This window comes from Impatiens glandulifera, chromosome 9 (assembly GCF_907164915.1).
Source record: "Impatiens glandulifera chromosome 9, dImpGla2.1, whole genome shotgun sequence".
Taxonomy (NCBI): domain Eukaryota; kingdom Viridiplantae; phylum Streptophyta; class Magnoliopsida; order Ericales; family Balsaminaceae; genus Impatiens; species Impatiens glandulifera.
This window is the reverse complement of record NC_061870.1, coordinates 34,710,743-34,738,323: the sequence shown is the minus strand read 5'-3', so window position 1 is coordinate 34,738,323 and position 27,581 is coordinate 34,710,743. Positions and strand designations below refer to the sequence as shown.

Genomic DNA, 27,581 nt, shown 5'->3' with positions numbered 1-27,581 from the left:
TTTAAAAATTATCACAACTCATAATTTTATTGGTATGGCCTACCTAACACTTCAACTACTCAAACTAATTATCTTATTATAGTCCTTTTACTTTTATCTAATTAATACTTCTACTTTTATCTTTATATGAATAATGATATAAGAATGTTTGGAAATCAAACATAGTTAGAAATAGATTTTAAATTGTTTTTCTGAACTTGAATTTAAATTAATATATATAATGTTTTTAATTGTTTTTAAATAAGTCAGAAAATTCATTAATAAAGTTATTATTAAAAAAATGAGGAAGATCCCCGTGTGTTAAAAATATATTATTACAACGTTCATCAAATTTGGTGTTGAATTTAAAATATAAAGTGTTATTAGTTTAGTTGGTTAAAAAGTTGTACTTGTTTTATTAGGTTGTGAGTTCGAAACATACTTATAACATTTTTAATTTTATTTTTAACCGTTTTAATTCTATGGGCGGGTCATCATTATATATATATATATATATATGATAACATAAATTAAAAAAAAATGATATGAGAGGGAATTTGAAAAAGAGAATATAGTGTCACCAAAAAAAGAACGTCGGGAAAAGAGATATAAAATTTGTTATTTTTTTAACAAATTTGATTTTGAGTCTCATTCTCTTTGCAATCTTTTCCCTACAAATATTTTTACTCCCTAGTTTAATTTAATATTAAAATAGTCTTACATTACATTTGAAATAAAGGATTGTAACTAATAGTTGTGCTAGCTCTCTCTCTCTCTCGTATCACATTCATTAAATGTTATTTTAGCTATTAATTTTTTTTGTTTAGGCCAGTGTAATATAAACGTATTTTACTATAATTTAAAATAATATTTATCATTTTTATATAGAGTAGTGATAGAAATAGTGAATTTGGGGAGGGGATGAGAGAGAGAATGACTTGGAATCACATTGGTTAAAAAAATAAAAAAGTGGGAGGAAAGAGAGAAGAGAAAGAAACTATTTGATTTTTTTAGCGCCAAGTTATTTCCTCTCTTATTCCCTCACTAAATTTCCTCGCACAATCATTTCTCATTGATATGTTCATTAGATTGATGGAGATTTGTTTTTTAGGAAAATATTTTATTAATATAATAGTATATAAAACAAATATATGTGCACTAACACATAACATTGAAACTTAATAATAAATTATTTCAAAAACATCAAACTAAGCAATATATCAATTAATTTTTGTTGACAGTTTAATTATGCTGGAGATTAAATAAAAATATTAATTGAGACTGAACGAAGAGATTTGTACTAATAATAACAAATATTTCAAAAAAATATTTGCAACAAAGGTTTATTTTATGAAGGGCAAAAACACGACAATGGATCATTTAAAGATTATCGTTTCTCATATTAACATTATCCTAGACTTATTGTCTATTTTAATTAGGTAAAAGAAAAAGAAAAAGTTGTAAGATATTATAATACATATTGACCAATTTTGAAACTATATATGGGCAAAAGAAAAAATTAATTTAAATTTTATTTTTTTTTATTTTTTTTAAATATCTTATTTAGATATTAATTTAGATGTAATAATATTTTATAAAGAAGTGATAGAGGAGGAAATTTAGGAGAGAAAATTATGTGTTATCATATCACTTATTGGAAAAATAATAAAAGGTGAAAAAAATGTAAGATTTATTATTTTTTCAGCAAATTTCATTACCTCTAAAATTTCTCTTTCAATCATTTCTCTATTTTAAATATACTTTAATTATATATATATTAACTAATTTCATAATATTTATTTGTTCAAACTTAGCTTCACTCTAATTATCTATGTTTTCAAATAGACTCAATATTTTTATACTTAATTTATAAATGAAATTGACATAATTAAATAAACAATTTAATTATTTGTAATATGTTTTATTATATTATAATTCTTATTTTATTTATTGGTTTGTTTTTTTATATTATAATTACATTTATATAACATGGAAGAATTATGAAAACATTATGTTTTCTATATAAGCTTGTATTAGTGTTACAAACTCAAAATAAAATAAAAGACTTTATAGTTTATTTTAATTTGGACTTCAAATTTCATTATAATTCGAGCATTATTGGGCCTGACTGGTCCTCTATCCATTGTTACCATTGTTTGGGTCTAAATAAAAGCTTGTTTGATTGGGTTATTTATTTTTATTTTTTAATTTTGTTTGATTAAAATTTACATTATTTGAAATTTTAATTGTTTGAATTATTATAACGTTTTTTTTTGTTTTTAATTAAAATTTTATAAATATAAATAATATTTTTATATTTTATTTAATGAATTGAATAATCAAATGTTCGAAAATAAAGAAGATGTGATACATATTATTTTTTTTAAATCAATTAAAATAAACAAATAGATAATAGGCTAGGTAAAATAGTAAAGATAAAAATATTATTTATAATATCTAAAATCTCAAAGTAGAAGTTGACTAGAATGGACCCTTCCACACAAATAATATTATAATTATAATTACATGCACCCTTTCAAATAAAAATATATTTCCTATATTGATATGATTACATTCCCCCTAAGAACACTATATGTTAATTTTTAGTCACATAGTAAAAATAACTTCTAAGATTTAATTTATAAACTTCTCCAAAAATAAATAATTATTAATTGAAATTCTGATTACTATATTATATATATATTAAGTCAACCAACAAACACTCTTTTATTGTTAATTGTAACTATATATATATATGTAATGTCACGTACAATTTAAGAACTTGGATTTCAATGGTATATAGTAATTGTGGTCAATTGTTCAACTTTAAAAAGAAAAATATATATTTGTTAATAAATGAAGGGTAAAGAGCATCTTGATAATAAATGTTGTCATTAATCTCGATTTAATAAGCAATAAAATCAAAGGCATATATAATATACAAGACTTACCACTTAATGAGATATTGTATAGTAAAAGTGACATTTCATTTCTGGAGATTGAACACCTTGACTATAATCTTCTACTTCCCAACAATTATCCAAAGCCCGAAACTATAGAACTAGATGATTATTCATTCTCAAAACCTCCGTTAATCATGTATGATCAAGATTTTCATGAGGTGGAACGATCGATTAATAATCCATTCTATGCCTTACCAAACGTACCCTTAAGTCTCGATCAAGACTTCATGATTTACGATGATGCCAAGTTATTCATGGAGAAGGACATTACCGAGGGAAGTTTCTTAACAAATCAAAACATTGAACAAGGTATTGGTGATTCTATTGTTGAAGATGTGACGGAGACAGTTCCTATCACGAGACAAAGATTATGTGAATCTAATTTTAGGGAAGAGACAGACATTATGTGTGAATCGACTTTTAAGGAACTCCTCCGTGGTGATAATCAGGAGTTTAGTTTTGTGATAGGTGACGATGGTGGATCGATCCATAATAATAATGGATTCTACCGGCAGGTTGATAGTACTTTTGCAAAGGATATTGTCGTCGAAAATGATGGTGAAGCCTCCTCTAATATTGTACAAGCAAGTAGGATTGTGAAAATGGGGAAAAAAAAATCTAATTCAATTAGAGGCCAATGGACTATAGAAGAAGACAGGTTAATTATATATATGATTTTAATTTTTATTATTAAAATTTGTTGAAAGCACAAATATTGCATGTTAGATTTGTCAAATGTTGTTTAATTAACAACATAAAAAATTGTAGAAATAATTTGATATATTTTTAGAAAAGTGTTTGATTATAAAGATTGATTTTGTGGATGATGATGTTTGATTGAAGAAAGCTGGTTGAATTGGTGGAAAAGTATGGATTGAGAAAATGGTCTCAAATTGCTCGCATCTTAGAAGGAAGGATTGGAAAGCAATGTAGGGAGAGATGGCACAACCATCTCCGCCCTCATATTAAGGTTAATATTTCTTCTCTTATTTAAATTTTTTATAAAATTATTCACTACCATATTAAAAGTTACATATTGTGAAACAAATCTTGTCAATCTTCCATTAGTTAAACTTTAATTCTTTTGGGAATTAAGGAAATCTCATATTAAGATTAACTATTAATTATAAAATCATGAAAAATGGAAATGATATACAAACATATATATCATTTTTAATTTCTATATATGTTAGTAAATATTTTAATTATTTAATTCAGAAGGAAACATGGAGTGAGGAGGAAGACAAGATGTTGATAAAGGCCCACAGAGAAATAGGAAACAAATGGACGGAGATCGCAAAACATCTTCCGGGTAGAACAGAAAACTCCATAAAGAACCATTGGAACGCCACAAAGCGTCGCCAATTCAGTCGACGAAAATGTCGACGAATCGTCAAGCAAAGAAAACCCACATCCATCCTTCAAGAATACATCAAGACCCTCAACGGATCAGCGCCACCGCCAAATTCCACTTTAATAATAGATAATTCTAATTCCAATTTCAATTTTACTTCAGACTCGTTCAACAACAATCTGACCGTATTTGATGAGAAGCTATTGGAACTGGAGATTCATAATGGAATTGATCATCACCATATCCCACCGTTGGATCAGATGGTCGATATGGCTTCACTTTGGGAATCAATCAGTTCATGATGATGATGGTTGGTTTGCAAATCAAAACTATTACCAACATATATAATAATAATAATAATAATAATAATAATATAACTTTAGTAATTAGTACTTAATTAGTTAATTATATGTGTCCTAGCTAGTCATTTTCTAATGAATTTTATAATTTATTTATTATTAAGAGTAGTTATTATATATATATGTGGGGATTCCGACCATGTCTCTCTCGTATTATTTTGATATTTATGATGAACCAAATTATATGTGAATTAATCCTACAATTTATATTTATATATATATATATAAATAAAGTAGTTTAAGGGAATAAATTATTATTAATAATATTTTTTAAATAAACAAATTAACAATAATAAGAGATATTTTAATTTGATGGGTAACGCTCTCTCGAACAAACATGTCCCTGATGTATAAACCTGTCGTGCAACGTCATCTTTTACGTCATTTCTCTTACTTACTTACTTAGAATAGAGACACGTGATGCAGAAAGTACTAATAAGTTGCCTATTTAATTGAGGTCAAAAAAATGGTCAATCCGTGTCTTTTATGTGTTTTATCCGTTTTCCTTTCCTTATCCGTAAGTGGGAATATATATAGACCCACTTCACTACTCTCACTCTCTCACTATAAAATTCAAACTCTAATTCTTTCTGTTTTGTTCTCTAGTCAACTCGATCAGATTCAAATTGAAATTGAAAATATGCAGATGATCATGAATTCTTCCACTCTCAACCCTGATCAAGAAGCTTCAATCATCGTGAATACCCTTCAGACAATTCTCTCCGGTCACGATTTCCAACCATTCCACGATTACTCTCATCATCAGCAGCAGCAGCTGTCGTCGTCCTTCATTCACTCCATTTTTCCGGAAATCGAGACCTGCCAGCTGTGCCGAATCAAGGGTTGTCTGGGTTGCAACCTTTTCGGTCCCATTGAATTAGATGATGAGATGATCGAGATAAAAGACGTCGTCCAGGGACCACCCACGAAAAAGACGACGACGATGAAGAGAAAGAAAAAGAATAATAGTTACAGAGGTGTGAGACAGAGGCCGTGGGGGAAATGGGCGGCCGAGATTCGAGACCCGAGGCGGGCTGTTAGAGTTTGGCTTGGGACGTTTAATACAGCGGAGGAGGCGGCACGGGCATACGACAAAGCCGCGATTGAATTCCGCGGGGCTCGAGCTAAGTTGAATTTCACATTTCCCGACACCAGCGCACCAACGAGTACAATTACAACAACAACTACTACTAGTAGTGATGAACAAAGTGAGATCAGAACTAGCTCCAAAGAGGAGGAGGAGGAGGATATTGGAATATTATGGGAATTACCCACCGATCAAGAATGGGCTATGAGCTTCATGAATTTTAGTAATTGATGGCTCTCCCTACCAGTTTCTAGCAATCATATTCATTCATTCATTTTCATTCATTTTAGGTACTAGAAAAGAAAGATGATCATATCATATTGGGTGTAACAAAGATCATCAATTTTGTCACTATATACCGACACAAGTTGAGAAATAAATTCTTACTATTTCCAAGACTATGCCTTATTTAGTTAGACTTAACATTAGATTGCACAAGCCAAAGAAGATAATATATATAGTATAATAATAATAATAATAATGTTTCAAATAAAATAAAATATAAAGTCTCAGAGAAATTTCATAACAAACATTTTGCTGCCCTACTACTGCCACTGCAAATCAAGAAAATATAATTATAAGTTTGTGATGATTTTCGTGAAAGTGACTGCAATGGGCCAGTACAAGACACTGATCAATCAAGTATCATATCCATCAAAGATTAAATAAAGAGAAAGCCCCCACTTTAAAAATACCCGTATGAAGAAGAAGAAGAACTAACAACTGTTTGAACTACAGAGAAGACAGCAGCAACAGCAGCAGCAGCAGCAGTCTCCTCCTTCTTCACTTAAGCAATAAAAGGCATACAAATTGGTGGTCACATACTAAGAGGGGAACCGAAATCAGAAGAGAGTTACAACAGCTTTTCTTTTTTTATAGTTTTTAATCAGGAGGAAGAAAAAGAAGTCCCAAGTAGCACTCTCACCACCTCCCTGCAAGCAAATGGCAATGCCTACCACCCCCAGCCAGCCAACATTTCAATGTCAAGTAGTAGTAAGATATACTTATAAGAAGAGGTACGAACAGTGGGAAGTGGAGCTTTTCAACCTAATAATCCTGCCAAATGGAAAAATAAAAATGTTAATCAGGGCAAAAGCAGGAGGAGGAGGAGGTCTAGTTATTCTCACGCAATCAATTAAAATCTTCCTCTCACCTTCACCCACCACTAATGCACTGGCATGTTTGAGGGGGTCCAATTAATGCGGATTCTTCTCCCTATACTTGGGCCGAGAGCTTTCCGCAAATACTTCAAACTGGTTGTTGTTGTTGTTTGGCTTCTTACTGGTGGTGGTGGTGTTGGGTGGTCCAACCGGCTTGTATTCTAAACGTGAGTTGTTGTTGTTCTGCCTCTGCCTATCACCACTATTATTATTTCCATATTCATAGCCTCCTCCTCCTCCTCCTCCTCTACCGTAACGACTATTGTTTTGGTTCCCATTTTTGTACAACCCCCCTGAATGCCGCACATATGATGATCTCGTTGTATCCACAGGGAATGACTCTACCACCATTTCATTAGGATTTTGATTTGGAGAGGAAGGACTCCCCCCTTTCTTTGCAGGTGCAGCTGCTGCTGTTTTCATTTCTTTCTTAACATCCTGACTCTTTCCTTGATCCACAGGAAGCTTCACTCTTTCCTCGCCTCTTTCTTCATTATTCTCTGACCAACCAATAATAACATTATTTCCTTCTTCTGTGAAAGCAGCAGCAGAATTCTTTCCACCTGACCTTCTGTTTTGTTGGATATGAGAATTTGACTGGGATTTAGGTTGCCAATGAGATGATGCATTTCCATCCCCCACAATCCCACCACGGCTTTCTTTCAAAGCATTATTATTACCCTTTTCCTTTTGACTTGAATTATTGTCAGAATGGCCGCCACTATTATTATTATTATAATAATTCATGGTTTTGTGAGAAGAGTTACTTGCCATATTTTTCTGACTCTTTGATGGATATCGCCTTTGGCCATCCTGTCTCTCATCTTTCATTGATTGTGTCACAACCGCCGAAGTCGAGTCAGAATGTTCAGAAAAACTCCTCCTAGTATCATCAGAAGACTTTGGTTCGCCCTTTGAGACATTGTGGGAGCTATGTGCATTAGTTGACTCCCTCTGGCGCCAGGATCCTTGTATTTTCTTTTGCTTGTACTGAGGAGGGTCGCTACCCACCATTTTCTGAGAATCGGGTTCATCTCTCTCTACCACCACCTCATTTGGTACAGCCTGATCATCAGAAGATGACACCAGTACTTGCTGTGTGTGGCCCATAGCTACTGGTTTGGGGACATACCTTTTCATTTCAGCCCTCTTGCTCTTCTGATTGTTCTGCCCCCCCTCGGTGTCACTTTTGCCAACAGGAATTTCATCAGATATCTTTCCACTTGCCTCTTCTGAAACCTCTATCTTGGTTTGGACCACCCTCACAGGAGCCCAAATAGCACCATCACTGGCCCTAAATTTTTCCAGACTCCTATTTGTATGCTGATTTTTAGGCAAAGGGTGTGATCTTTGAGGCTTACAGTTTGCCTCTTCAATTGTAATAGCGTCATTTTGCACATAAGAAGAGTTGGGATCAGGCTTGGACTCTAATGCATGCGGCATTTCCCTTCCAACAGAATGTTCCATGGAATCAGATGGAGCTGATACATGAACAGGATTCTTGACTGTTGTGTCATCATCAACCTTTGGCTTCATCTTGCTGCTCCTGTTATTTTTCTTCCTGTAAAATGCTGGAGGCTCATCCACATTTTTCGAGCTATTGAGCAAGCTCAAATCCCCATTATGGAAACGTTCATCAACACCACCACCAACTTCAGAAGGAAAGCCATTTGCTACTACTTGATTAAGACTCCCTGGCACTTCGAGTTTAACATGTGTAGCAACACTTGGTTTCTCCATCAATATCTTACCTCTGGTACTATTCTGCTTCTGTTTGTTGTGGCCCATGGGTTTATGTCTAGACATGCTACCTTCACCAGATTGAGGAGGAACTTTATATTCAGTGGAGTCAGTGATTTGAGTACTGCTCTCTGTAACCCCTTTGGTAGAAACTAGATTTAAGGTAGATGTATTAATCTTGGCAGCAACTGCAACTGACCCAACCACAACCGGACCTTCCCTATTCTCTTGCTCATTGACACAAGTGGGTGTGGCAGGTGTTTCAACTTTCTGAACCAAACCATCAGCAGGCAAAGTGCGTTTATTCAACTCTTCCAACTTTAACAAAGCCTTTGCCTTCTGCTCTCTTTTCCGCTCTTCCTCTTCCTTCTGCAACTGTTTTGCACGCTCCCTCGCCATTTCTCTCATTTTAGCACGCTGTTTGATAACCAAGCAGGAAATTAGAACAAGATATAGATACAGAACGGAATAAATCAAACAGAGTAGTTACACATTACTTGTGCCTCGCCATTGCTCTTATCAAACTCTGCACATGAAGTTTCTCCTTCAACTTTGTTGCCTCTAAGGCTGGTTCTAGGTTTCTCAACAGCATCCTCGGAAATCTGTAGATCTTGTAAACAGGGAGTACCTAACTTAGCATTTCCCACTGAAATAGCATGTGCAGACTCAACGGCATGAGGCTTCTTTTGCCACCCATCCCCACCTTGAGCATTAAACCTTCTGCCATAATGATCAAGTTTTCCTTGCATCTCATGACCGAGTACCCTGAAAAATAAATGTTAGGTATCCTTACTTTGAATGATGATACTGCATAGTAAAAGATACCAAACACAGTAAATAAAGACCTTGGAATAGCTGCTTCAGTAAAAGTTGTTGATTTGGGATTAATATCTTGCAGAGGAACACCCACCTTCTCTGACTGGATAAGGTCTCCACCTCCACGGTTTCTATCATTTGCTTGAAAGTTGCCTCTTATACTAGTGCCCGAGTCACAAGCCCGAGTTTTTGCATTTAGACCTTCAATCTTTTGTATTAAAATGGGTTTTGGAGTGGTTGTTGAAACATGGGACACTTGAGGATTACTTGATACTGAATGTTTAGATCTAGTTGCCAAGCCAACATTAGTGTTGTTCGTGTTACTTGTGCCAAAAGGAATATTTGACTTGGACATATCTGAATCATGTTTCTGACTTCCAACAGACCATGATGACTCTTGTTTATGAGTTCTTACCAATTCATTTGTTCTGCCATTTCCTCCTTCATTCTTTTCTATTGCCCGCTCTGGGCCTCTTTTATCAACTATTGAGACTGTTTGCTTCCCGTCACTGTTTTCCTCCTTTCCAACTGTTTCATGATGATGCTTCAAGATAACTCTGCATTGTCCTTGGTTATCGTGTTGATAAACAGATTCCACGCGCTCCAATCCCAGGGAGTTCCCTGCACAACCATCAGCACTTGGTCTAGCATGCTCTTTACCAGGATCAGATGAATGTTCCCCAGAATACATGTTATAAACAGGGGGAGGACCAGGTGGCATACCAGTAAAAGCAATATCATGTTCTTTGGCAGAACCAAAACCCATAGGTGGTCTATAGTAACCTTCATAGGGCATGGGAGAGGGATAAAATCCAGGCCTAATTGGCATACTAGGATGCATATAGGCCTCAGGAATGTGGGGCCTGTAAAGATCAGGATTCCCAGGATGGTGCCCCCTTGGTCTGCTATTGGGAGGTGGCATTGGCCGTGTGTTTGCTAGACCAGGAGTTTGAATTTGAGGACCATAATAAGGAAAAGGGTCGAGTGGGAAACCACCGGGGCCAAGGTGGGGTCTATAAGGTGGACCTCCCGGAGGCCCTCTATACCAGACACCTGGAGAAGAAGCATTCATTTGATGTGCACGCCATGCATCTACTAGCTGAGGTGGCATGGTGGCATTTGGGTAGGCATATGGTTCTCCTCCTCCTTGCCACTTGTTCATACTATGCTTGGTACCACCATCTTCAAAGTGCTCAGAATCAGCTCTTCTCCAAGTATCCACATTTCCAGTTCTCACATTTGCATTTACAATAGCATCACCTAAACAGTTGAGTGAACTATAGTGATTAGTTTGCAAGTTTATTAAATAGGATGAGTATAAATCTTTAGTAAAAGGAAGAGCCCAATGGTAAAGTACAAACCAACAGAGGCATCTGTTTTTTTCTCTTTTACTGAAGCTGTCATACCAGATGAGGAACTAGGACGAGAAGTTGATCCATTATCTGTCGAAGTCAGAGAACTAGCAATCAACAAACATACTTGAATGGTAGATACAAAAAAAAAGAGTCATAAGTATGAAGTTATTTCATGAAGTTTTGTACTTGCATGACTATATTTTATCATTCTTCAGGTATGGTAATTAGCATACTTGAAGTTATAATAATTGCCATAATGCATCAGATTGCAATTGCAAGAGAAAATGCATTTTCCTATTTGTGTAAAAACATAGGATATCCTAACATTACTATTCCTGACCCTGATGAAAGTGTAAATAAAAAAGATTGATAAAACATAGAAGTACAAGTGCTGTAGTCAATAAGTCTAGTGAGAACAAAAAATCATGTCTTTGTAAAGTCAAAACAACAGAACAGTTAACATGCAAACTCTGATTTTCCAGTCCAGCACCATACCTCTGTAATCTGTATTTTTTCCACTGTCTTTCTGTGAACCAAGAGTTGGGAAGTCTCCGGAGCTCAGATTGAACGCATCATTTGTAGATGATGATCCACCCTAGGGAAATAAATATTTTAAGGTAAGTTGTAATGGTAATACAATGATCAAGTAACATGTATGCATGATTGCTGGAAGCGTGCTACATCATCATACCAATTTATCTGATATACCAGGTGGAGCCAAAGCAACTGAATTGTCAGTTAAAGTCTCAGCAAACCTTGACAGTTGTGAGCTACTTCCAGGCCTTGTTTCTGCACTGTGAGGACGTAATGATGTCAATGCTGATTGGTTTGATGACAATGCTCCAGAGGCTGATGATGGCCTAGAATTTGAACCCCATGAACTTGGAACAGGTTCATGCCCTCTATCGCTAGCTGCAGTTGATGGTCGAGTACCACTACCACCAGATGATGGCCGAGCACCAACATCACTTGAAAATCCACTGCCACCATCACTTTTTGGAGACAATGCTAAGGAGTTCCATGCATTGCCCGTGGATCGATTTCCCCAGTTATTGGTCCCCCTGTATGAACAAATAAGCTACTTTCAAATCCTATAAAATTTTCAAGATAGGATAAGCAAAGAAAGTACATTACAATGTAGCATGTGCAATCTTTTAAGTGCCTGTTTGTCTAGTTGTTTTATGAAGGATTGGAAGATTTATATGTATGAATGTATAAAGAAATTGATATCATACTCACTTGGGAACAATTTCAGCATTTGGGTCCAATCCATGATTTTCCAACCTAACAACAATGTTCAGCAGTAATGTGAGACATCAAAATGAGAAATTCAATATCGGGCATGACTTATATTTGCTTGCAAGGCACATACCTTTGACTGGGTAAATTCAAGGGTTTTGGGACAGCAACCTTTCCCAAGACAGTCATGGCACTTCTTCTTGTTGAAGACCATCTGCAACAACATCATACAATGTCAGCTACAAAAGGATGTCCATTAAACATTATAATAGTGGGTATTAAAACTTTAAATAAAATGATAATATGAATAAAAGAATACAATGGAGACGGATAGATAAAAAAAAAACTATATGGAATAAATACTACAATCACTCCTATTTAAATATGTAATGACATCATGATGATTCATCATTAGCCCAGTCTCTAACCTATTAAAATCCAATCACTGTAACTTGAACCCAGTCATAGAGAACATGATAAAGCCGTTTGTAGATGCCATAACATCTACTTCATCGAGAAAGTTCAATCAACTACATGGAATTATAGGACTTTCTTCTCATCATGAAAAATATAATGACACTTCATTCCCTACTACTGAAAAAAAGGATTGGAAGAATGCAATGGAATAGTCCGTACCTTTTCTCTCCAGCAAACATGTTCGAAGTCATTCTTGAAATGTATTTCCGAGTTCATTCAAATAACAATGCAATATCCTAGAGCAAGTCACACAATTGAAACATCAAACACAAAAGAGAACACTTCAAAGCAATGTTATACTATTTCAAGCAAGTAAACCAATCGTTATAGATTCAATAAAATTGTAAGCCTCCATGAAGCACACAAAAAAAACAAAAAAATGTTATAAGAAATAAAAGATAGAATAAAAAGAGATCAGTAAAATATAGATCGCATATGGTAGAGTTCGAACATGAATTTCAAGGCCAACTTATTCCTTCACATTATATCATTTTGTTCATTAGTGGCTAAAATTGTTTTCCAGAAAAACTGCTCAAACTAGAGTCACCTAGTATGATCATTTACAATAATATAAAAAAAAAAACCTTGATGTTGCTATAGTAGGTTAAACTAAGTGCTACTAAACAAAAATAAAGTTGCACCTCCTTATTGTTCAATTGCTTTTCTTAATATATATGTATAAAGTTGTGTTAGTCAATTGGGAAAAATTAACTGCAGTTGAACAGGAAAGCATCAACTTTGATAACAATAAGCATATTATTATTATTCTTTCATTACACTGTACATCTACATATGGGAGGTAAGTGTATATTCCAATACACCTGCCATTTTACACCACCAGAAGATATCAAAATAAAACAGCATGAAGTCGACTAGCAATGGCTTTCGAAGCTAAGAGTAATAACAAATTTCCGCATATTTCTCTTAACATCAAACTCATCTACAATTTGCCTATAAGTCCAATATAACTGATTCACAATCTATATAGTCCTAAATGTCAGCTAGCTTACTTGAAGTACTACTGCTTAATATATGAAGACCCAAAACAGTTTGTGCACCTCCCTTCTCAAAACTCTAAAATCTTAACACTTTCATGTAAACAATCAATTACAACAAAAAAAAAAAAAAAAAAAGTCCTGCATAATGCTCAATAAGGTAACAAAAGGAAGATCCAAAACATAACTGAAAAGATGCAACAGATCATAAAACACAAGATGAGTTATTTAGGGTACAATAACATGTAAAAATAACTTTCGAAATGATACAGCCATGGTTACAAAAAAAAGGGGGCGCAATAGATTCCAAACCATAGATAGAGATTCCACAGCTATATGAATACTACACGTCCACGGGAGTGTGCTTGCAGGAAAATCGGCACTATGTTCAAACCCTAGATATAAATCAATAACTATCTAAAATAACTGATTCTAGTGATCCTTCCTCCGGAAACCTAAACAAGTTGGTATCTATTTCTCACGTCTACAATAAAACAAGGAAACCAGAAGAAGCGTTAGGCAGAGAATGTGCTAACCAGATGAGAGATAGAAAGAGGAAACTCTCAAGTACGATCGTCGATGAAACGCCGGTCGCGATTGAAAGTGAGAAACAATCGCAAGGCGAAGATTAAAAGGATGTCGGTGATTAGACGGAGGTGGATGATCGTCAAGAGAATCGGTATCGGTCGGAGGGGAGAGAGATGATGATGATGATGCTATTGAAGGAGGAGGCAATCGCAGGGTTCAATTGATACAGTATATGAGTTCAGTAAATAAATATTTATTTATTTTGTTAATTGTTTTTAATTTTCAAAATAAAATAAAATAAAACAAAACAAATTCTTTCCACAACCAAGTTTAGTTTAATCTCTAAATTTTACTTTTTTACCTTTTTTTTTAACAAAGTTAAAAAATACCAATTTTGTGTACAGCCAGCCACCAGCTATTGAAATAAAAAAAAAAGTCTCCAAATTTTAAGTCAAAACTCAGATTTAAAATTAAATCTTAACGTGCTTTCCTTGTTAAGACATTCTCAAATATAGTTTTATGATTTACAACTTTATATTATTTTCTTCTAACATAAAGGAATATAACAATATAAAACACAGTTTTTATAATGGGTTTATTGTTTAGAGTTAAATGGAGCTAGACAATTTTAATCGAATAAATATGATTTTTAAACTTCACTATTATCAGCTCAATTTAATTTTATATTAACTTTTTTTTTTAAACTCAAGTGAGAATTGAACAGTAATACTTGATTTATTAAATAGTTTTTAACCGGTTTGTTCTAGTTCACTAGATGGGTTATAGTGGTTAATACAGCGTAGGAGTCGTCATGAGCATGTTTCATGTGTGGGTTATGATTTTGTCTTGTCCACTTTAGCCTTTTTGTTTTTTACTTTATCTATGATCGACTGATCAGGTTTTGCTAGTGCTCTTTAGAATTGTATCTCGATTCGTTTTTGTTGACTGTGTTGGGCATGACGGTGAACAGTTTTTGATCGACATTTTAGCACTTGGTTCTTATTTTTTCCTATTTTGTGAGCATCGTTGATTTAGTCTTCACTCTTGCCGATTAGTTTTGGACTATCATTCTTTTGGTGAACATCAATTTGGTTAGGTAGTTTGGTTAGGTGTGAGACTTACCATAACAATTTTATTTTGTTGAAATTTTTTATTTTATTATTTATTCTTCTTATGAAAAGAATTTTATTCAAAAATATATATATTTGATCTCTTAAAAAAATATTTTTATCTCATTGGTGAGTTATATACAATTATTTAAAACTTAGCACTATTTCAAAATCAATATGCTTAAGGTCTCAATACAACCAAACATATACTGCTCAAGTATTTTATTTATTTGTTTATTTATATATATATTAATATTGAAGAGGAAGAATAAATATATATATGTAATCAAACAAATTTCTTAAGAATATTATATTTTCAAACATAAAATCTAGATAGTAATTAATTTCACTTTTTGTAAAGAATATATTAAAGATAGGGAACTTTATAGAGAGTGTTAATATATATTACATGTGTCATACATATATATTTTTTAAATATAAAATATCATTGATCTATTTTTTAGTCATAATTAATCAATTAATAAAGAATATGATCAATAAAACTTAATATATATTATATGATGAAAGCCTTGTTAATGGTTCTAGTTTTTCAGGGAATAAATCCTAATTCCAAACTTTAATGATATTTATTTTTCTTGTGAAATATGAACAAGGTTTTGTACATCTCACACATACAAAATGTTAATTCATGAAATAGTCTATACTTATACAATATGACTTAGTAGTTTAATTATTTTATAACAACATTAATATCACATAGTATATATATTTTATTTGGATTGGGTAAACAATGATCTTCTTCCTCTATTTCCTGCAGCACTTTTAGCTTGTGAATTAACGGTCATATTTGGAGAATATTTTGAATTCAACTTCTCTTGTGGCTGTGGAAGATGTTGATGATTCTTCTTCCTTTCCTTTCCTTTCCTTTGTCCTTTTCCTGATTTATTTATTAATTAGACATCATTAATCTCATGTTATGATATCTTCAATCAATTTCAATGCAAATAATAAAATAAAAACAAGCACCTGATCTATCCTTAAAGTCGAGAGTCGCGTTGTCGAGCCATGTATGTCTTCCCTTAACCGCCTTTCTGCCTTCTTCTTTGCCCTTCCGGCACCAAAACCGGGGTCTAATTGCTCTTCCATGGTCCGTTTGAGTATCTCCACCAGTTCATCAGGAGAAACTGACCCTTCTATCTGAATCAACCCCATATTTAATATGTAATTCAAATAAATGAATTATGACATAAATTGTGATTTGTGAAACAAATATTTACCCTTTGAATCACGGTCAAGTTATCAGCTGAGGCAGGAGAAACAATTGCACAAAATGGGAAGCTAGCGGGCTGCAAAATACTAGCTAAACGATAACCTTCTCCTAATCTATTATTATTTGCAATTGTTCCCCACGAGACTAGATTTTCGTCAAGAAACTCCACCACCGGTTCACAACATAAAGTTTGCCTACAAAAACTTGAAACGGAGGGGTGATCCGGTACGTGAAGGTACACGAATATCATTTTGTGATCATCTTCGGACATGGTTACAACTTCCTTGAATTTGCGTGCGCTCATAAAAAAAGGATGGAAGGTACCGTATTGTTGCTCGAACATGGTTAGAAAATCCCATTCTTCTCGTGCTGATGTCCTCAGGGTCCTCACCATCCGACGGTCCATATCAAGTATTGAGGATTGATTGAGTACTTGAGTTTGATCTAGCTAGGAGTATACTAACACTTTGGGAGACTACCCTTATATATGGTAAACTTTATTGCAATTAATTCCAACTTAGGATTCCTAGCTTTTTTTAGTTCCTTTTCTACTAATGAGATAGGACAATTTGTTGGTGATAAAAATATGCTCTTAAAGGATGTTCAATAAAATATACTAAAAGTGGTGGCCTCATAGTAGCCATAAAACATGGAATGGTGTAGAATTGGAATATATTCACATAAAACGATGAGGACATTATGATTTTGATTGAGATAGGGTGGAATTTGAGTGATCTTATCTCAACTTTTTTTTATGTTAGATTTCGTTTAGAAACAACACTCATGCATGCGACTGTCGTTTGATCATACAAATTTGGGTCGACAATTAGATGGTTGAATCAACTTGAAGTTTGTACAACTTTTGTTATATTCCAACCATCCTACAAAGATGTGTATTGAGAAATTCATTGATGTCTTCAAGCCAAATTCAAATTCATGTCTTAAGTACAAAAGTATAAACCATACAAGACAATCAAATATCTCATGAGTTTTCCATCTATGGACAAGGACAAAAGATATAGTTATTTAAATGTGTGGTCTTAGCCCAACCAATATGGTAGTCCATGATATAATCACAATTTAAGGTCACTCTTATAATAAATTAATCAGCTAACAGTCATACTCCATACCAAAATTGAGAGTGAATATATTGGTCATATTTAATAACACTTTTTTTCGTTTCTAATTTAGATTCAATTTATTTCCGGGACAAAACAAATTACGTAAGAATGAATAATCTGGACCATACATGTCATTTCATTTGGATGTGGTCGCGATACTATAGGTAGAACCTTTGATGAATTTAGATTCAATGTCATTCCATTTAGATCAAACCAAGACTAAAAATCTTTGATCTTTCCAAAGGAAAGAAAAATTGGGGAAGGGTTAGAAAAGAACAGGCTATATATGCATAGGTAATGGACCATAAAATTAATAAAAATGAAACTAAATCATGTGGTCACAATGAGGGGAACAAAACTATACATTCCTTTTGATGAGAAGATTGGGATGACTGAGTTATCAAACATCAAAATTGGTCCCCCATCTGAGTTTGTATCCTGATTTTGTGGACCCTCATCAGCTACCTTGAGGTCCATCACGACTCAATGCACAGTTTTACCCTACCTATAGCCATCCATCAAAATTAAGGACCTTAGTTTCGTCATTTATAACTCTTTCTCTCTTCAAGTGGTTAAATTGTCCAACTTAGGGCAATTAAAGTCGGAAAAATTGAATCGATAAAAAACTGATCGAAAATAACTAATTCAAATTACATCGTATTGAGCCTCAAGGTTTAGTTCATAATCTTTAAATATATATATATATATATATATATATATATATATATATATATATTCATATTTAGTTATCAACTATTCTATCAATTACTTTCCACATATATATTTATTGTTTTTATATTTGATTTGTATTAAATTTCATTTTGATTTGATTCATAATTTATTATTTATTTAAGAATTGAACTGATGTTTTATTTTAAATTTAGTGATTTAGAAATAAATTTACTTAATTTATTAAAATTTTATTTAAAAGAGTATTTATAAATTAGTTTGGTTATTAATTATTCAACGAATTAAAATTAAGTATAAAAGTTTTCAGTAAGAACTTCAACTTATGTATTTTCATCCTATTTCTTATCAAAATACTTACTTTCGTTTTAATTCGTCTTGTTTTTTTTATTGATCTTGCTTTGAATATTCAGCTATTTAATATTTTTTCATAAGAAGATGATGAATAATTTATTTAGTTTTATGCTATTAGAATTAAAGTTGGAGTGATCCCAAAGAAAATATATATATATATATATATATATATATATATATATATATATATATATATTTTAATATTTTATTTAAAATTAATTTAGTTTTATGCTATTAGAATTAAAGTTTGAGTGTTCCAAAAAAGAAAATAAAGAATATATATATATATATATATTTAATATTTTTTTAGAATAAGATATTAACCTGTCCCACATTTATCACAACTTAACACACCTTAAGTGACAATGAACCAAATTCCTAACATAAAAAAAATGAGGAATGATAGAGAACACGACTTTGGGACGAAAGTGACATCGATGTTGTATGTTGTTATACAAAAGAGACCTACAAAAGAGACCTCGTCCCTTTTGTATAAAAACGAGGTCTCTTTTGTATAATAGCGATGTCACTTTCGTATAACAGAAAAATTGTGCTCCCAATCATTTTTCAAAAAAATATATTATGAATAAACATCAATTTTCCATATGTTTCAAAATTTTAAATAAATAATAAATTAAATAGAAAAATTAAGAAAAAGAATTATACTTTTTATAGTATTAATTTTAAAATTTCAGTCACTTTCTAAGCATTTGCAGTATCAACCAACAAAGAAGACAAGCAATTATGAGAGGAATGCAACAGAGTGCATATATATATATATATGAAATATATAGAGAGAGAGAGAGATAAAAAGAGAGATTTTGAAGAACGCGCCAAAGCAAGCATATAGGCTAAAGCTATCTGCTGTTACTAATTGAGATTTTGAAGCGATTCTGTAAATTAAGAAATACTAGTTTTCCCGGGAAACCAGTAGACACACACACACACACAGAAACGATTTCTCGATTCCTTCGAGAATCGTTCTTGTTGATACGGAGCTCTCTCTAATCCATTTTCGTTTATACGGATCACTGCAATTTCAATTTCCGCTGCCACACATGTATGTATATCTTTGATCTTTCTGTATTTTCGATTCCAGCTACAAAATGTTGTAGTTCAAGTTGTTTTTACAAATGTTGTCTCCTTCGAGTAATCGTTAGATCTAAAGCTTTTATATATCAAAGCCCTAACTATGGAAGACGATGCGTTCTTCTGTGTTCTATTCTCTTGTTAACCGTATCTAACCTTTTTTAAACCGCACTCTCTTTTCGCTGTTTGCTTTTCTCTTTTAAGAAGAATCTCGAAACAGATATCCCACTATACCCCGCCAAAACGCTCTGAACCGTTCAGGCGTTGATGAATTCATCAATCTCAACCACTACTTTACTCCATTTACTTTGAATCCTTCTACAATATATCTTACCTCTATTTTCCACTTGTTTTTGGTAGTTTACAAATCAGATGCCGAACAAAAGGGGGACACTAATGAGGCATCTGCTGATGCTATCTATGGCACTCAACTCTGTATTGATTCTGAGGCTAATTTATACGAGTGGGATCAGTTGGGAAGCAGAAAAGAGTTTACAAGGCTTCTGCATGGCGGAGAATCAGGAAATAGGGAAAGTTGTTGTTGCGTCTTCATCTTCTTCATCCGGCACTAGCACGGATGGTCGCATTCCAGATGAAAATGGCGGGGGAAAACTCATCAATCTCGGCCAGTAAGTCAAATACAATCTGTTTACTTCATTCTGTAGCATGTAGTAGAACTTGATAACCAAAAATTGAACTATCTCAATCAACAATATTTCTTATCAAGAGCAATAATCATAAATTGAGAATCTAATTAACCTAGATAGAAGGTAAAGTAATTAAATGTTTACTTGTAATTTAAAAATATAGAACCAAATGAAGCAACAGGTAACGTGATTCTACCACACAAATAATATGGCTCAGAGTTTGCTGCTGCTTTGCCCTATGTTGATTCTCTCTTATCTTCCTCACCTGATGCCTTGATTAATCAATTTGGAAGTACTATATTTTATTATTAATAGTCTTAGAGCTTGTTTGATCTTGGATTATTCGGACAAAACCTTGTATGGTGTAAAATATATGCTTTAGGGTTACATTAGTTAGGATCTTATTTAACTTGGAATGTTATTCGAATGAAAATCTAGTGAGATATTTTTAATCAAGGTATTTTTCCTTGCAGGAATTTTCATATTTTAGAAGGGTAATAATTATGTTTTTTTCTGTTTATCTCCATGTCTCTTTCTCATTTTGAAAAGCAATAACTAAAAGAATTAGAATCTAAAATCTGAGAGATTGTTTCGTGATAGATTGAATTGTTTGAAAATAATTTTTTTTTAATGGAGTAAGCTAGCATGATCTCTACCGTAATTTTCAGCTTAAGACGTTTTAAGTAAAAATCAAATTATTATTTTTTTGAAAATAATTATTAGATAAGTTCAGCCAAATTTAATTTACAGTAATTTTGCTTTTCTTTCATGTAAAATAAACAATAACTCATGTTGTTGACCCACCCACTTAGCCATTTTTTAAAGGAAAATACAATCATTAGAAAACTTGGTTCATTTGTAACTTGTAAGTGCTACATGTGACAAAGTTTGGTTACATTCATGGAGCAGAGTGAGTTCATGTCCCACATTAATGACTTCCTTCCTTTTGGGTCATCTTTTATGATAATTGGTCCCTTTTAGTTTTAGAAACATTGTATAGACTAGGCTGCTTTTGATTAGCTTAACCTAAAAACTTCATGCATGAATGCCAAAGCATTTAGATCTGTGACGGAAGGAGGAGTAGGACCCGCAAGCCACAAGTGATGCTTTCTTTTGTAATAATGGACTGCAATTATACATACTCCTGTAACTTTGGCTTAAAATTGTCAGTGTCCTTATGGACTTTGAATGCACACTTATTATTAGAGTTTGGCCCATATTTTACCATCCATCCATCTTGTAAGGAAACAACCCATCTGTGCATCCACGTGGCAAAAAACAAATGGTTACATATTTCTTTTCTATTTTTTTTCATTGACCTTATGTGGTAAGAAACTTTAGACCATATGTTGTTTGAACCTTGAGATAGATACACAGAGTCAAATGCATTATCTCTTCCTTAGGCCTTTTTATTTTTTATTTTTAATCTTTAGTTAATTGATATGTTGAATGTTGATTTGATAGTGGGTTATTTTTTAAATTAATCTCAATTATCTTGTGTATTTATTTATGCTCTCAGTGGTGATCCAACTATGTATGCGAAGTTTTGGCATCAAATGGGTAACAAAACCACTTTAGTGATCCCCGGATGGCAATCCATAAGTTACTTCTCTGATGTGAAAAATCTTTGCTGGTTTATGGAACCAGATTTGACAAAGGCGGTTATTAGATTGCACAAATTGGTTGGAAATGCTATCACCAAAGACCGCCATATAGTGGTGGGAACAGGATCTTCCCAACTTTTTCAAGCTGCTCTTTATGCTCTCTGTCCAGCAGAATCATCAGAACCGACAAGCGTGATTTCTGCCGCCCCATATTATTCAGTGAGTCAGTTCAATAATAATGTCTTGATCAGAGTTTTGTTTTTCAGTAACAAACTAATAGTTAGAATTGTTGATGATGCAGTCTTACCCACTAATGACAGACTTTCTTAAGTCGGGACTTTACAAATGGGGTGGCGATGCACACAAATTTAGGAAAAGAAAGAACCAGGCTTACATTGAACTTGTGACATCACCCAATAATCCTGATGGTTCGATAAGGCAGGCTGTGGTGGTGAATGGAAGTGATGGAATAGTGATTCATGACCTAGCCTACTACTGGCCACAGTATACTCCCATCACTTTTCATGCAGACTATGATCTCATGCTATTTACTGTCTCAAAGAGCACAGGCCATGCAGGCAGTCGAATTGGGTGGGTAATTAGAATTAATAAGTAGTAATTAGAGTGGTGGTATTGGTTGGTTAATTAATATATTTTGATTATCATTCCCAGATGGGCTGTGGTTAAGAATGAGGAAGTTGCGAGGAAGATGACAAAGTTCATAGAAGTGAACACAATTGGTGTATCGAAAGATTCACAGTTGAGGGCAGCAAAGATTCTGAACTCTGTGGCGGATACTTACGACTACTCTGGAAATGCTAAAGAGGAGGGTGCTGCTTTCTTTGAGTATTCTTATGGTGTTATGAATAAAAGATGGAACCAACTGAAAGAGGCAGTGAGAAAGAATCCGATATTCAGTCTGCCTGTATTCCCTTGGAGTTATTGTAACTTCAGTGGTCGTAAATTTGAATCACAACCTGGTAAAAAAATGAATGTTGCTGTTGTTGTGTAATAATGTGAATCAGTTACTGATTATAATAATTAATTTGATTTTGTTTGTAGCATTTGCATGGTTGAAATGCGAAGGGGAGATAGAAGACTGCGAGAAGCTTCTTGGAGATCACAAGATATTGACGAGAGGAGGTAAGCATTTCGGGTTTAGCTCAAAGTATGTGAGAATTAGTATGTTGGAAATCGAGGAGAATTTCGATATCTTTACAGATAGATTGTCTAGGATACATGTTGCTGGCTCTGGATGAGCAAGCATATCACTATTCACTTCACTTTGCTATTTATAATTACTATTGGTAAGTCGTCGACTATGCATATATGTAGAATATTTTTATCAATTCCTTTTTTCATCCCATTTTCTCTGTTGTATTGAAACACAAATTGTGCCCTACCTCTTGTATTATTTGAAAAATCTTAAGAGAATATATGTACATTTTGTATTATAGATTCACTTTGGCTTTGAGTGAAAAACACATTTGATGTTGCCCAGGATAATAGACATTCCGCGTGTAAAACTGACGAAACTTTCGAATTTCTGACCATACATTTAATAATTCATTTCTTTCAGATTGGTGTTCTTATATTTGATTATAAAAGAAATTGTTTCTGTACAACTAATTAAACTTGTATACCAAATAAAAGTGAAACCTAATCATACAGTAAATATCTATAGTAAACACATTCTTTTGTTTTCAAATAGGATCAACTATAGTGTAGACTCAACCAACGCCAATCACAAAAAGCAGTATGCAGTCTTATTTTCAGACTTAATAAACTGTTTAGAAATCTATAAAACACAAACTGATCCACACATTCAACAAAAAAATGGTTCCAAAACTATACAACCGTCTATGTAGAACGATGATTAAGGTAGAACAGGTAACTAATAAAGCAAGTTTCCCTCGAGACAGTTTTTTAGGGCACTTTTGTCTCAGATGAAGTCAGATCCACCCGGAAATGGCTCAAGATCTGGATGATTCCGACCAGACCCCCTCGAGTTCCTGAAAAAAAAATGTCACAAAAGGTTCAGGTTAATTCACAAGCATATACCATTTCATTTATAGTGCAGCAAAAGTGGTTCTTTTAACTGCTTTGACAGCCAAAGTAATTTTCATCATATAAAGAAAGCAGAATAAAAATGAGTGTAGACACAAATTGAATTGAACCGCAAGGTTAAACCTACACCAAAAAAAGGTTATTCCGAAAAATAATCCTACTATATCAAACAAGGCATAGGTCAAACAAAATTCAGATACACACCATTTCCATATATGATTTCTCGAGAAAAAGGCAAATGAAGCTACAGATTTCACCATACTTGTATTTTAGTATGTCAAACCAACACGGCTGATATCAAAAGATGTTATTTAAGGAATTATTAACCAAGTTTCTCAGCTAGACAGCTGATTCAATTTTGTTACCCCGACAAACTTATTGCCACAGCATAATCATGTAAATCAAACGCAGAATCATATTAGATAGAACACATCCACAACTTGGATATATACACAATCATGATAAAGATCTTCACAGATCACATTCGATACAGTTTTAACCCAGAGGCTATTTTAACTTGCTGCAAACCAATCCATTGCATTAAAAGGCTTCAATGTTACTTTATCATTCTCAAACACACAAATCCTTTTGTTGCTGCTAACAACAAAAGTTAAGCTCCTATTTTCTGCTTAATTTTCAGTTTAAGTGCTTGATAAACCCACAAAAAAACATAATTAGCTTCATTATATATTACCTGCCAAACCGGTTAGGTTCAAATCCTGGAACACCAGGTGGCCCAAAAGGATCAAAACGAGCACCAGGCGGAACACCAAGCCCACTGTTTCAGAAACAGAAAAGGTATCTCAGTAGTAATACTTCAAATCAACGAGACATTTTCAAAAAAGAACACATTCTGATCTAAAGCTTAATAAAAGTCAACGAGAATCAGCTTACGGGGGAGCTCCAGGAAAACTGGGTTGTCTTCCCATCCTACCAAACATTGAACTGTTTGGCCCTGCAAACAACAGTGCTAACAGTGTTAATGCTGGTAATCGTAAGAGATATAATGTATTAAAATTCTGGAGAAGTAACAAACCTACAAACATTCCTCCATCAAAATCATCTCTGGAAGAAAGTTCAAATGAAAAGGCAAGGGGTTAAAAATTTATATGCCCTCTAAAATAAGTGAATACGAAAAAAAAAATTGACAAAAGAATAACAATAATAAATAAATACCTGCCACGACCCAATGGATAGATTCCAGCACCAGGCCCAGGCAGAATATCACTGCCACCAAAAGGTGCAATGGGAGGATATATATATCTGCAAAAATATATGACAAAAAATTTATATATTATATTGCTTCTCAGAAATGGTACAAGTTCAGACATAAATCATCATAAACCGCATGCAAAATGATAAGTAGGGCAGTGCATCACAAATCACAATTAGAGGCATTGCATCCCAACAAGAAAAAGTGAAATCCTTCTAAGTCAATTCACTTTGTAAAAAGGATATTAGTGAACTTCTATGGAATCTTTCACGGGGTTCAGCCAATTGTGTTGATCATGGAATATAATTTGTTTATTTTTTAAAACCTATAACTTTTCCTTAGAACAACAACATTCAAACGAAGTATCAAAGGACTTCCTATGCTTATCAGTTATCCACTTTGATATCTTATTGAGCTAAACTGGTGATATAGTTCAAGAATTTTGATTTTGGGAGGTATCATCATGATCCAGTAAGGGTTTATTTGAATATCAAACTCATAAGTTACATATCAAATTGATTCACATTTTTTTTCAGAAACTTGAGTCATACAAGTAAGGAACTTTATTCATTGATAAAACAGAATCCTGGATCGCAACTAGTAATTTCAACATTTAATGCATATAAAGTACTCAACAAAATTGTTTGTATTTTTTTATTGAATTAACAGATTGCACATTTGACATTCCATTCATTGCAAAATCTATTACCCTTTCAAGAATTCTAAGCTCACCCACATACTATTCTTATTTGTTGCGCTCTTAGTAGTAGTCACTACAATCGTACAATTTCAATTTAATTGGCAGTTTTAAGAAACGCCCCAGAAGTATCCCACACCGGGAAACTACATGGAAAGATTTAATTCGTACAAGTGTCAGATTACGAGCTATGACCCAATTTCTTTGTCTAGCCCGTGAAAATCGAGTAACTGATTTGCAAATAGACCATAATCAGTGAAGTGTTGTAGACAGATAGTTTTAGTAAGGAACCATGATAAATGAAATAAGTTGACCTAGAGAAGTAAATTATACAGCAACCATACCCGGAATTATAAGGTTCATGAACTGGATTGAGTGGCTCTGGTTCAATCACCCTTGTACGAGGAATATAACTGCCATTTATCATGTCAAAAAATAAAAATTACGAGTGAAAGAAGACTTAACTAAAGAAAGCAAGATCTATTAATTAAACTACCTTGAAGGTTCAGCATTTGAAGTTGAAGCAGGTGCTTTCTTTGGACGACCCTCTAATTTGGACAACACTTCCTTGTCCACAATACTCACAAGTTTGTCCAAATCCTTAAACTGTGATGCATAATTTGCACCCCCATTTTCAGCAGTATAATTCCCAACACTGTAAATTAATCAATCAGCTTGATTCAATCAATATCATCAGCAATTAACATTGAAAAAGGAAGGTTGAGAAAACAAATGATTACTTAAGCTCAAGATGAAGAGGGTCCGAACCGTTGTCTTCAATACCATCTACCATAAGCATATCATTCATGGCGAGACATTTGATCAATACTTTTTTAGAACCCTTATCAGGATTTGAGTAAATGAAGGCATATTCGTCATTGGCATCGTTCCAATGATCAATTCCAACTTCAACATCTAATAAAAAATGAACAATCTTAATAAGTAGTTTCATAATAACCCTCGAATAAATGAAGAGTCTTTACCAGTGGAGGAGGAGGAGAGTGCGTCTTCGGCGAAAGCAGCCGGACCGGCGGCGTGGAGGATGTAGCCGGATGCGAGAAAGGAGGCGTGGACAGAGAAAGCAATCCTGTCGTGCGGATTCTTGAAGGAGGGTCTGGATGCCCTTATTACAGCCAATACTGACTGATCGTTTGCCATATCTTGGAGATAAGACAGGGAATGAAAGAAAGAAAGAAGAGTAATTTGAAGAACACAGAAGGTTGGGGGATGGCTACCACCGACTCGAATCTCTGCAGGGGCGGTGTGAATTTTCAGGAAAAACTTAACTCTCAAGCAATGGAGAAAGAAACAAAGAAAGGTCACACACCATATAAATAACGCCACGACGCGGGGAAGAGAGACAGGCTTTTTTATTTATTTATTATTATTAATAAAAAAATTAAAAAATATATAACGATGAAATAAATAAAAATTTAAAATATAAGTTATTTTAATATTTTTTATTAATGAATTAATAATATGATTGATAGGAGGTATAAAAATTTATGTATTTTTTAATTAATAAATTATTTAATTTATTAATTATAATATTAAAATATTTTTAATTTATTTTTATAAATTTAAAATATAAAAATATATTTCAACTATATATTTAAATAATATAATTATGAAAAATAATTTTTTAAAAACTATATTAAAATCACTAAATAAATAACTTACATCAAACACATAATTATATATGAGTTGAGA

General features: G+C 33.3%; 6 protein-coding genes across 6 annotated transcripts; 3 read left to right on the top strand and 3 right to left on the bottom strand.

The window, feature by feature from the left end:
• The first annotated feature begins 3,076 nt into the window (after positions 1-3,076).
• Positions 3,077-4,598, top strand: LOC124916322 (myb-like protein B). Its single transcript, XM_047457046.1, has 3 exons — positions 3,077-3,600; positions 3,786-3,912; positions 4,161-4,598. The coding sequence occupies exons 1-3, from the start codon at positions 3,077-3,079 to the stop codon at positions 4,596-4,598; spliced, it is 1,089 nt and encodes a 362-aa protein (XP_047313002.1).
• Positions 4,599-5,234: 636 nt separating this feature from the next.
• On the top strand, positions 5,235-6,184 carry LOC124914731 (ethylene-responsive transcription factor ERF109-like). Its single transcript, XM_047455333.1, has one exon. The coding sequence runs from the start codon at positions 5,296-5,298 to the stop codon at positions 5,971-5,973; it is 678 nt and encodes a 225-aa protein (XP_047311289.1). The 5' UTR covers positions 5,235-5,295; the 3' UTR covers positions 5,974-6,184.
• Positions 6,185-6,264: 80 nt separating this feature from the next.
• LOC124914730 (protein MODIFIER OF SNC1 1-like) lies at positions 6,265-14,261 on the bottom strand. The gene is made up of 11 exons (XM_047455332.1): positions 14,061-14,261; positions 12,689-12,765; positions 12,186-12,266; positions 12,053-12,097; positions 11,505-11,874; positions 11,309-11,408; positions 10,820-10,900; positions 9,488-10,718; positions 9,140-9,407; positions 6,896-9,059; positions 6,265-6,798 (listed from the first exon to the last, which is right to left on the bottom strand). Exons 2-10 carry the CDS (start codon positions 12,718-12,720, stop codon positions 6,939-6,941), a joined length of 4,329 nt encoding a protein of 1,442 aa, XP_047311288.1. The 5' UTR covers positions 12,721-12,765; positions 14,061-14,261; the 3' UTR covers positions 6,265-6,798; positions 6,896-6,938.
• Positions 14,262-15,878: 1,617 nt separating this feature from the next.
• Positions 15,879-16,838, bottom strand: LOC124915474 (plant UBX domain-containing protein 10-like). The gene is made up of 3 exons (XM_047456195.1): positions 16,400-16,838; positions 16,149-16,319; positions 15,879-16,059 (listed from the first exon to the last, which is right to left on the bottom strand). The coding sequence occupies exons 1-3, from the start codon at positions 16,796-16,798 to the stop codon at positions 15,988-15,990; spliced, it is 642 nt and encodes a 213-aa protein (XP_047312151.1). The 5' UTR covers positions 16,799-16,838; the 3' UTR covers positions 15,879-15,987.
• Positions 16,839-19,422: 2,584 nt separating this feature from the next.
• On the top strand, positions 19,423-23,246 carry LOC124914787 (tryptophan aminotransferase-related protein 2-like). Its single transcript, XM_047455395.1, has 6 exons — positions 19,423-19,614; positions 20,004-20,272; positions 21,810-22,113; positions 22,196-22,485; positions 22,567-22,874; positions 22,957-23,246. Exons 2-6 carry the CDS (start codon positions 20,016-20,018, stop codon positions 23,151-23,153), a joined length of 1,356 nt encoding a protein of 451 aa, XP_047311351.1. The 5' UTR covers positions 19,423-19,614; positions 20,004-20,015; the 3' UTR covers positions 23,154-23,246.
• A 392-nt stretch (positions 23,247-23,638) lies between these two features.
• LOC124914745 (probable proteasome inhibitor) lies at positions 23,639-27,159 on the bottom strand. The gene is made up of 9 exons (XM_047455349.1): positions 26,855-27,159; positions 26,612-26,786; positions 26,368-26,526; positions 26,216-26,284; positions 25,138-25,224; positions 24,998-25,026; positions 24,856-24,916; positions 24,656-24,739; positions 23,639-23,906 (listed from the first exon to the last, which is right to left on the bottom strand). The coding sequence occupies exons 1-9, from the start codon at positions 27,027-27,029 to the stop codon at positions 23,837-23,839; spliced, it is 909 nt and encodes a 302-aa protein (XP_047311305.1). The 5' UTR covers positions 27,030-27,159; the 3' UTR covers positions 23,639-23,836.
• Between the last annotated feature and the right edge of the window lie 422 nt (positions 27,160-27,581).